General features: G+C 33.6%; 1 protein-coding gene across 3 annotated transcripts; it reads right to left on the bottom strand.

Moving 5' to 3' along the window:
* Window positions 1-7767: 7767 nt before the first annotated feature.
* LOC120630479 lies at window positions 7768-10934 on the bottom strand. 3 transcript variants are annotated; one of them, XR_005659030.1, is made up of 3 exons: window positions 10682-10934; window positions 9912-9980; window positions 9175-9617 (listed from the first exon to the last, which is right to left on the bottom strand). XR_005659030.1 is itself a non-coding variant. In XM_039899721.1 (2 exons), the coding sequence occupies exons 1-2, from the start codon at window positions 10683-10685 to the stop codon at window positions 7796-7798; spliced, it is 324 nt and encodes a 107-aa protein (XP_039755655.1). In that variant the 5' UTR covers window positions 10686-10934; the 3' UTR covers window positions 7768-7795. The 3 variants fall into 3 exon arrangements, 1 of the variants encoding a protein (XP_039755655.1); XM_039899721.1 differs by lacking the exons at window positions 9175-9617; window positions 9912-9980 and adding an exon at window positions 7768-8115; XR_005659031.1 differs by lacking the exon at window positions 9912-9980.
* Between the last annotated feature and the right edge of the window lie 1146 nt (window positions 10935-12080).

The raw sequence follows: 12080 nt of genomic DNA, 5'->3' as shown, positions 1-12080 counted from the left end.
TGCCGCTTTTCGGAAGTACATGGTTATGATACACGCGCCGGCGGCTTCTTTTGAAATCTAAAACAATCGTTGCCGCCGCGCCGAAATCATAACATTTGACACTATTCATGCAAAATAATTTCGAATTTTAAGAGTACCTACAGGTGTTCCAAAGAATAAATAAGTTTCAGATTGGTGATTTTAGATTGGTGGAGGACGCATAAGACAGAGTATCCGATTTTATCGAAAATGGCCCGTGATTTTCTCTCAATACCTGCAACTTCAGTACCTGCTGAGAGGTTATTTTCTAAAGCATCATTAGTAATTAGAAAACATAGAAATAGGTTAAGTGATGAGTCAGCCAGATGGTTACTTTGTATTAATTCTTGGTCAAAAGAATTGATATAAAGTATCATAACCTAATGATAAAGCTGTTGATTTGTGTTGTATTTTATTTTTTATTCAAATAAATGATAAATCGTAAAACTCTTTTATTAAATTTCTTATAAGTTGAGGGTTCAATCTCTTTCTAGACAGATAAGTATTGTTCTTTAAAATACAGTCAAGTTATTGTAATTAATTTGTTTTTTTACATGTTTTAGCAAATGTAAGCTTATAAATCATAAATGTTTATTAAGAAACAGTTACTTCCATGGAAAACGACATATAGGTCAGTTGATTTTTCGAATTTCTTATCAAATCTTCAGTTATTTATTAATCTGCTTGATCTTTACTATGGCTATGTTAATTCAAGCTCACAATGTTCCAATTCTAATACGTTTTTCTAAGATTTAAAGTAAACTTTAATAAATAGTAATAGACTAATAGGTAATTGCAAGACTTGCAAGACTCTTGCTGCAAGACCAAGACCAAGACCAAGACTGGGAGCGCAAGACCAAGACCAAGACCAAGACCAGGTGTATTGGCGCAAGACCAAGACCAAGACTGGCTAAGTCTCGTCTTGTTCTTGCATTTGGGCAACACTAATTTTAATACAAAATTGAATTGATTGGGCGCCAGTAGGCAGTGGCGTGCATAGAGGGTATACACAGGGTATAAATTGAAGAGTTATAAATACTTAAGGGAAGGCTTTTTATAACTCTTACAAAGCCTATCCTTAAGTTTTTTATAACTCGTACTCGGCATATACAAAAGTAAAGAAAAGTAGAGATCTATGGAAAAACAGTATCATCAGACGCAACTTTACTCTAACGCTTTAAAACTTACTCAATAATATATAAGGTTTGTGTCCAAGCAAAATCAATATAAACAAACAGCGAAATATAGCAACCTGGAAAATTGATAATAACGAGTCTGAAAAAAATATCTCGGGATATGGACTTCGAGCTAATTGTCAACTATAATAAAATAACCTCTGACGTGGAGGTTGAAAGTAATTTCGATAACTTTTTCTAGACTGTTTCCATTTATTGACAGATCCTCTAAATCACCCTCACCCACAGTAGCTCTGAGTTTATTAATAGACAACGTTCAAGAGTGCAACATTTTATTTGAATTTAAACATACGAGTATATATGCATCCGATATAATAAAGAATTTTAAGATGCTAAAATTGAAAAAACAGGTGATATATAGGTTAGGTCTGTGATAGTGATGTCTAACATCATAGACACAATTGCACTTGATGTGATTTCCTCTTATCTTAGTTAGAGAACACAAAGCGTATGCATAAAAGACAAAAGTTTTAGTCCCCATAGGCCATATAGAGACATTAGCGGGTAAACTAAAGAAGGTTAGAATATTAATTAGTGTCCGTTATACTCTACTATCCGGAATGAGTGTGATAACATAATCTTAGAATTATAGGTTACTCTCTAGTAACTGTCCATTTCCAACTGGTAACGAAATGCAAAGCTGCCGTCTTACCAGACGACAATAAAGCCACTGAGCTGCGTCGAAGGGTTTCGTGTGTAGACTGCTTAATGTGTATTGTATATCATTTGGTGAAATGGAGTAATAAATGGGTGATACCTACGCTGCAAGTGTGAACCCGGTGTATGGCGCAAGCGTCGCGCAACGCGTGTCATACGACGCCGCGCGGCCGCCCGCTCGCCGCGCGCGTTCGCCCATCTAGAACAAGCGGGTAGAGTTACCTTCATATTGTGACAGACATTCATATCGTGACAGATTTTTATGCCATTTCCTAAACATTAAAGAATACGTTAAATCATTGCAGTGACTGATAGTTGAATGTTTTTGTTTGTCTTTGGTGTTTTTTATTCAAATATACAATTTTGTAGCATTGTAGTTGCTGAAAATATGAAGGAAACGTAACAACACCAAAGTTACAAAAATCCTACGCTTCGGAAACGTGGACCCTGCGGAAGAGTGAGAAGAAAAAGATAGATGTTCTTGAGATGTGGTGCTGGAGAAGAATGTTAAGACTACCCCGGAGTGCTTTCAAGACCAACAAGTCTATTCTTGAAGAACTCTGCATGACACAACGTCTTTCCTCAATGGTACAGGCTCCTATTCTAACTTTCTTTGGCCACGTATCAAGAAGAGAGCATGACTTCATTGGACGTCTAGTTGTCCAAGGAAGATTCGAGGGCACCAGATCACGCAGAAGATCGCCCATGAGGCGGGCCAACCAAATAGAATTTTGATAGTCTGTAGTTGTTCGTTATGCGTAGCATTCACCGCCCACTTGGCGGTATGATGTCGTACTTCACTGACGGCAGTGAAGTACGACATTATCTGTAATACATTTTACCCAAAAACCTGCACCTGCCAAAATTATCATCCTAAATTAGAAAAAGCATAGTATCTTCTTGCAATCACGAAATAAATAGTTGAACAGTAAAATAACGAGGGCTAGCGGATCGGGTTACTGGATTGCAAGTTGCAACCACGTTTCACCTCTAAATCGAGCAAGGTCGAATGACTTTACTTGGTAGAATTAGTTATTTTTAAAATAAAATCAACGCTCTAAATACGTCAACACGAGGGGTTAGAGTATCAGCCTGTTATTAGTACACATACGAGTGCATCTTGCAGTGGGATAAGGCTAACAGGGTTAGTTATGTGCTGAATCGAACTGTTCTTCAACAGATTTCGGAATGTACATTCTAAATATTATTTCGAATACTCACCGCAATTGAAATTGTATATTCATTTCCTATGAAGCGTAAACAAACCAAAATCAAAGAACGGAAAGAAGACCTTTTTAGCGTTATTTATTTTATTGAAGTGAACTTCTTTGAAGGTTTTTGCGTTCGCGTCACAGAACTCACAGATGATCTAGACATGCTGATGACGTATGATGCATATAATTATTATTTATACTCTTATACAGAGTATAAAGCTGTAATCACATTATTGCGTGTTTACTTTTTGGATGGGTAAAATCTTGCGCGTCAAGGATTAATAAAATTTTTGTTATTGTTTTAGAATTTTCAATTCGGCCGGCCGTCCTAAGACTGTCTGTTTTTTTTTTATTTAACACTATAAATTTAGTAAATATAAATTTCAAAAAATTACGCACATAAAAGTTAAAAGTTCCGTACTCTAACTCTAAAAATCTTTATCAGATGTTTATAAAATTTTAAAACGATCTCGCTGGCAAACACTTTTAAATAATAATCAAATCATCGCGACAGCTCAGATTTTATGGAGTAATGGAGTCATAACGTCAGCAAAGTACTCACGTCCTTTTAACAGTAAATTGAAGAAGTTTTAGCCGTCATTTCTCACAAAGCAGAGTATGTAGGTACTTACTCAACGGAGGGTATACGAAGGGTCCGGCTTGTCGCCACTTGGACACGACACCCCCTCTTTTAATAGTCGAGAGTAGTGAGATCGACCTTATTTGAGAAAATGGTTATCAATATTAAGGCTCATGCGATATAAGCATATTTATGGCATACTTGTTGACCCAGAAACTGATAAAACCTTGCTTTATTTTATTTGTCAACTATGAAACAACTGAACCGATTTTAATCATTATTTCACCTATTAAAATCTATTTTATTCGTAATCAAGAAGATACAAGATACGGGGAGTGCAGCAATACCTGTACAGTGAATATATTGGTAAGATAGTAAGTATATAGTTTTAGTTGGTTGTAGGAAGTAGTAGTAAAAGTTAGTTAGATAAGTTATACTTAGTTGAAGTATACGTCCGTTACTAGCGAGTACGTTTATTACACTATTTTTGGTAAGTTGGTTAAGATCTGAAGCCGACAACGACACAGTGCAATGTGCGATGTCAGCGTTGTTGCTGTAAATAAAAATATTCCCTGGGTTTGGTTGTACAAATATATAAATCGTCTGTGATAATTGTTCTAAGTAAGTTTAAATGTATAAGCTTTCCAAAATGTGCGAGTGGCTCGTCAAACTACAAAACGTCTCTTTTTTTGGCCATCTATAGAAATACGATTTTGACTATAATGATTTAAATTTTTTTTTTTATATTAGATAAGCCCAAAGTAATTAATATCACGTATTTAATGACGAAGGGCTGCCCAGCGTGACATTTTTCCTGTAGCAATTTTATACCCATAGTAACTTTTGAACAAAATGCCTGATGCAAATTATTTAGAGAGGAATTTACACATACACAAACAATCTTGATTAAGAAACTATTTAGTTGTTTGAGGACGAATGTCCTGATCCTTTTATTGTACCCATTATATGTAGATTAATTCGTTCAAAAAGTGGTAATTGCCTCATAGATTTTTTCCCAATACCTTTGGCTAGCTTACAACTACTTATGAGAAGAGCTATTAATTTAACAAGGGGTATTTTATAAGTTATTTTATTGGTATGACAATGAAAATGTTGTTTTTCATTTAAAACTAGCTGAGCTCTACAGTTAAAGCTTATAATTAAAGTTCCAATTCTCAATTTTTTATATTTAAACTAAAATTTGCCTTAAGTTTTATATTGGTCACATAAATTATGTGTGAATAACACCAATTATATTTTTAAATCTTTTGTCATAGCAAATAAAATATTGGCTTTTGTTGCAGTCACACTTAGGTTATTATTATAGTGTGCTAGATGTTGTACACAACTAAGTCTACATTTATTTTATGTTTCTAAAAATCCATGAGCCCTGTATCCTTATTTATTTATAAATTATCCATAGATAAGATAATTTAAATTAAGCCATGCATAGGATACAAATGCAATTTTTTATGGATCTCTAGGAACTTTGTGATTTTATAAAATTATAAACAAAATATTTTAATATTATACTAAAAAATCCACAGTTCATATTCCACATTCTTCATCATACTTTTTATTAATTAGATAGATGCTATTCTTAAAAATTTAGTAAATTTCAGTTATATGGATTTATAAACAATTTTAAAATGGTGAAATTGATCTAGATATTGCAAATACAAGTCTTTTAATTAAAGTAGAACACAGATGTTTCATTAGGAAATTTTAAAAAACTTGGTGTTGATTTCCACATAAATTTTTTTAACATGTCAATTCATGGAATAAAGACTGAGTTTTATTTTTTCTAATAAGTGTGCATGTGTTATGTGTATGTAATTTATTTATCAAAAGAAATTTGACAAACTCTTTCCTACAAATTTTGAATAACATTTATAAGAAACTATTGCTCTCTGGCAAAGGGGGTAGTTTGAAGATTGTACAAAATGGGACAGTGTGTGCACAAGGACAGCTTCATATTCTCTGCATATTATTATAATAATAGTACAATACTTCAAAAATGATTTTTCAATATCAATAATGTAATATATACTCAATTTATAACTTATGATTATGTAGCATTAGAAAAAAACAGTAAACAAAAAAAAACTTCCATATTCTTAAATTCATTCACTAATTGAAATATGTAGGTAGTTATTCAATTAAATATAGTCTTGACATACCACATACATTTTTAGTTTTTATAGTACTCCTTAAAAGTTAAATTAAACAATTCCAACTATGTGAATAAAATATTTATTATCTTTCAGAGGCAAAATCTTTTAGATGTTATTTCTGCTACTGATAAAAGTAATATATCTTGGTTGAGTTCTACATAAATATAATAAAAAATAATTTTAGGAAGTAATAATTAGTATTTGTCACACTATTTCCTTACAAACAACGTTTATTTGTGATGAATTATGATTAGAAATTAAATATAAAAGAAAAGCTGATACTGACCTTAAAACGGAGTCACGTTTTCACCACCTAGGTGCGATCCGGTTTGCCACATCAGTGCTAATTTGAACCACATATTAAATTAATAATACACTAATGCACTTTTCACTAATACTTATTTAATTAATAGTCTAAATAAATAAAACGTCTGTATCACCGCACACCCACTTACAACAGGCCGACACAAACAGACATTTGGAAGCGTATATTCCGTCCCAGTAGACTACGAAACGTCAATAATCCGGGACAGCTTCGATTCGAATAAGTGCATTTGTACAGAAACTACTATAATTACTAGCACGAAAGTAATTTTTTAATTAGTTCATTAATATTATTCAGACGTTTCCCGTTACATTAATAATTAATAAATAAATTGCAAAATTTTGTGGACCACTCTCTCTGCCACAAATTTTTGGGACTCTTTTTTTTTTTTTTTTTTCAAGTTGTCAGTTGTGATTGCGAAATGCGGATGACCACAGACTTCATAAATGGTAGTGTCCATCTGTGGCTCAATCTGTGGCAATACTCAGTGCTAACAATATTAGGCTTGCCACCGACACTCGTTTTCCGAATTCAATTGCCAATGCGTAATTTCGATTTGGTTTCCGTTAGACTAACCAGCAGACTTCATTTGGAATGTATACGGATAGTAAAAGCGTTGTGAACGCAAGACGATGGAGGACGACGAATAATTGCAATTGCATTTCAAAATGAAGAAGAAAAAGAAACGTCGTGCGGTATTGGTTGCATCCATTAAAAACTCTATGAGTGTCCATTTTATATGAAGAGAGTCGAGTTACGAGCATACCCAGATAAATTCTTTGATTTCTGACATGAATGCGTAACAAATGTCAAATATACGTCGGACGTAAGCAGCGCGGGCTTGGTTCTGTATGCGGACATTTTCGAACGTGTGCACTAAATGTATACAAGCGCTGCATTCCGCATAACATATCATAACGCGCGGGCTTGCATTCGAAAGGTAAGTAGGGAATTTATTCCGTACGGAAAAAAGTAAACATGTGCGGCAATTAATGTATTTTTATTGATTTTATGCATTCGTATGTCCGAATACGGGAAACGATTTGGGAAATCGAATATGTTAAAAGGGTGTCTGCGGTAAACCTTAGTTGATTACTTGTCTATGACATTAAGGCATTAATCTGTGAGCAAACCCAAAGAGGTTTACATCTTCTTTGGGTTGTAGCCTCCCCACGAAACCGAAAAGCTAAAAATGAGTCCCTGGTCCAATCCCCACTTCATCAACCCATTACGGTTTTTGGTAAATTATAAACTTCAGTACTGAACGGTAAATGACACTGAAGTAGTAACATGTTGATATATTTTGCCAATTTATTTTTGTGAGAAAAAAATCGTTTTTTCTTATAGAAAGTATGTTACTTCTAATACCTCCAAGAATATATTGTGTACAAAGTTTCATGATGATCGGTTGAGTAGTTTTTGCGTAAACGCTTAACATACAACCCTACATTCAAATTTATAATATTCGCATCCTATGACCTCCAGCTGGACACGGACCTCCAATAACTTATGAGCTAGACCCTAGAAATATTCATCTACTCATTCTTATAAGGAAACAGTTGTTTGTATCATGTCAACTTTTTTTTATTCTTGCACGCAGGATTCATTCAGAAATGTGAATTATTTAATTGTTAAAGTATAGTGCAACATTTTTTCTTCTTTCCCCAACGTGACACCGTAGAACGCTTCTTATTTGCTCTCTGAATACGTTTTTTGTGCGTTTTGTTAGACCTTTTGTTACTTGTTCTGGAATCTTTCGATTGCACCCTGGCACATTCACAAGGAGACCCTAGTCGATGGACTTGATCGACGGCGCTGGGGCATTTTTGAGCACTTCTCCTACTTTTATTGTAGCAACTCTCTGGTTGCTGACAGGGTGGCGGTCGAGGTCTATGCTTATGAACACTGCATGCCGGTGCAGATATACAGGGTGCTAGGCTGTTAGTTGCAGCTGGAACATAAAAACGTATTAATCTTATGCTCATTGAACAGGTAACTAATCTTCCGTTTACAACCATAAATAAAAGTAGCTGAGCCTCGCGTTTTCACCAGCGTTAACTGAGAGTTTAGAGTCGTAACGTAGTTAATGTTAAATCGCGCGACTACTCATGTCATGTCAATTGTGGGATCGAGCAGCCTAAAGGCTTATGTATTCTAATATTATAATGCTGTAGTATGTTGTACGCGCTAATCTCAGAAGCTACTGGTTCGACAACGATTTTTTTTTGCGTTGGTACGACCAATAGGAGGGGTTTATAAATAATAAATGTTTCTAAAACTATGTAGGATGGAAATTTTCCTCTTCAAAAATTCAGCATATAAGGTTGACTCACACGCGAGCGAAGTCAAAGGTGATCGCTAGTAGGTTTCATCCCAAATTTTCCACAGGAATAATATCAGACTGAGAAAAAGAAGAAACTTATGCTAGGTATGGGTTTGACCTATTAAACCCAATACAATTCGAATGAATTCATATAGATACACATCAATATTATTTTTTTCTAAAAACAACATGGAAAATAATAATGTCTTTATATAAATAATGTGTTTATTATCATAGTAATAATTAGGTATAAGTATTAAGTTGTTAGGTACTGAATACGGATAGAAAGAAAATAGAAAATGTTTTTTAATTAAATTTACACAGTTTTTATTTACTATAGGTCTATTGTATTTCAAAAACAGGCACCGTAGTATATTTATTATAGATTTGCATGTTCTAAGTTTTCGAATACGTCGAATACGTCAAAATAAAATGAACTTATCTCTTTGATAGAAGTTGTAAAGTCGAAATTTCTGTACCAATATTTTTTTTAAATAGTTGCAAGAGCGCTTGCTGTAGAAGTGTGGACGAATTTGAGTTTTAAAACTAGGTAAATAATTCAAATTTTATTACAGTGCTCGTTACTCAATAACGACGCTCCCGTTGCGAGCATACAAATGGTATACATATGGTTAGCAATTTAATTCACAACTGATGTAGTATCAGTAACTTCATAGTAAATAAGTATACAAATATCAAAGTATTTCGCAACATTTCTTTGGTCGCTGCATTCGTCCTCTGTGCCCTTTGCCATAGCAGCAGTCGGATTCAGATAGACGACTGCCTTGTTTTTTGGAATAATTAGTATAACTATGACTTCCCGTCAATCTATCCTTCTTTTTCATTTTTCCCTCTTTAGATTTCCTTTTTAGAAAATTTTCTACGGATTTTGAATTAGTTCTCAATTTATTGCAGCTGCCACACGAGGCCCTGGCCTTATCCCTGCTTCTCATGATAGATACAGCGCTGAGACATGGCTTTATATTTTTCGACGTAGTTTTTTTTAGGCAACGTTCTGGATTTTGACACGGCGGAGGTGTGGGGTGGCATCTTATGGGCGTACATGATGCAGTTGGAGTGCAGGGCGGGTAAATTGAAGGAGCCATTGATGTTAACTCCGAAATATTACTCTGCAAAAAATATCCCTATTAACACAGCCACGCTTATTTTACTTAAGATAACTAAAGCCAGCTTCTACATTATTCTATTAATCAACCACTAGCTAGTAAAGCTACTTTTAAAAACTTGATAATAAACTTACACGTTAGTAACGCATTCACATTATAATATAAATCGCGTCTTCAAACGTCGATTTAATAAAATTAATGCCCGGGAAAAAAACGCAAAAAAAATTTCATGCACCGTTTAGACCAGGATTAAATACCTAGATTTTAAATTATACAAGACTCATGAGGTATACTCACACTGCCTGCTCATGTTATATTCTTATTTCGTCCGATTACTTATATTCCTCAGCAGCTGCATTTATCGTACTAAAGTTAAAAGAAAAAAGAACCTTTAATTCTAGATGAAGTTTTTTAAAAGAAAATATGATTTAGGCTTTTTCACAAATCCACAACTCAAATAATTTTCCGCAGAACTCTCTGTTGACATATATGTCAACAGAGAGTTCTGCGGAAAATTAACAGGTATTTCTTTCTACATTAGATATATCTAATGTAGAAAGAAATACCTGTTCGTCGTCGGTTCGAGGTGTAATGCAAAAACCACAGGAAAAACGGTCACGTTCTTTAGGAATATAGCAACATTAATAAAAAATCTATTGCCTTGTCGTAAAACATATTCAAGAACCTACTCAGAAGTGATACCTACTGTATCCATAACATTGTATTAAAATTGAGATAGATAAAAAGCGGTTAACTTCATAACATCATAACTCTTGGCGTTTAAGCAATATACCTATAACTTTAAAATTTAACAACTTTGTACAAAAGTTCAACGCCTGTTGTTAAATAATTAATCGAATGCTCTCATGGAGTAATATATTCCGCGCCTTATAAGATACTAAATCTGCTATTGAACTTTTGTACTTTTACTTGAAACCCTGTATTAAAGTGGCAGATATCTATATCAGGCTGGCTTCGTTATCTTAAGTATCTAATATTTCGGCCTTTGTACAAAGCTGTCAATTAATAACTACTTCTATTGTTGGATAAAAATGAGTAAAACTTACCCATGCTAAAAGCCTATAAAGATGAGAATTTGTTAATCATGTCTGCATAATTTTAATTAATATTTTTGTACATTTTTTTATTGACACGTGAATTTTTCATATTTGACGGCTCATAGATCTACTTGAATTTCTATTTTTAATACTGACATTCTCTAACTTCTTTTATGCAAGAAGATTTTATTTAGTGAACTTCTAAGACATTATACAGGGGTGTGTAAATAAATAGCACGATGGTCCTTAATGTTAAGAATCTGCCCAAATAAACTGCCGGAACAACTAAGTTATTTTTACCAAATGTCAAACAGGCCTACAAAATTCTCAAACAAACCAAACTAAACCCGATACGAGTGCAGATTCTTACGGGACACGGTGGGTTCTCGTATTACCTCCGTAGGTTTAAATGTAAGGACAACCCATCATGTAAATGCGATCCAGAAACAGCAGAGGATATTATTCACATCATATCCGAATGCCCGAGATTTGGAAGACAGAGATATGACACTGAAATGGAAATTGGAAAAACCATGAAACCAGACCTATTTAATGATTTGATGAGCAATATTGAAACAAGGGAAAAATTCCTTGATTATTGTGAGAACTTAGCAAGAATTATAATAAAAGAAAACCAGACTAACTAATCTGTGAACAGTGCAACAACCCTTCTACATAAATGAATACATTAATATACCATACCACACAATGTATCCCAAACATCAATACATATATATTATATAAATATAAAAATATATGTGTATATTTCTGTAATATACATCTATATATAAACCATCTATATATTGAAACGCCCGCCAAACTAACCAAAAAATGTTATTGCAAAAAGTAAAGGCTCTGGTTGCTATGTTATAAATCACACAGCAACAAAAGACCACGACATGGACGTGGATTGCAGGTACTCATAATATAATATTAAGTGCAAAAAGTTGGTAAGGAAGAGAGAAAAAAAAATAAAATAAAAAAAAAAAAAAAAAATGAATAATTGGTAAAGTCATGTAAAATTACTTAAAAGAAGTTGTTCGAATGGTATATCTTTAAACAAAGTAACTATGTACTTAAACAAAGACAGAAAATGGAGGGAGAAAAAGAGAAAAAAAAAAAAATATGTATGTAAGGTCTTAATATTTAAGATATTGTAGGAAGTACCCGGTTGTAGACTCTGCACAATGTAGAAGTTGCATAAAAAAAAAAAAAAAAACCAGAATGCTATCACGTAGCATATTTGAGTACCGACCTAGAACAGTCTTCGATCCTAATGTCGAAGGAAAAAAGGAAGGAACACAATTTAAAAAAATAAAAAAAAAAATCTGCCCAAATAGTAGCGCATGCACTTAGCAGTTTTACAAATATTTTTCAGATATAAATTTTTAGTTAAATATTTGTAAAA

The sequence above is a fragment of the Pararge aegeria genome, chromosome 16 (genome assembly GCF_905163445.1).
Source record: "Pararge aegeria chromosome 16, ilParAegt1.1, whole genome shotgun sequence".
Classification (NCBI taxonomy): domain Eukaryota; kingdom Metazoa; phylum Arthropoda; class Insecta; order Lepidoptera; family Nymphalidae; genus Pararge; species Pararge aegeria.
The sequence above is the reverse complement of the archived record's forward strand: the minus strand, read 5'-3'. Positions and strand labels throughout refer to the sequence as shown.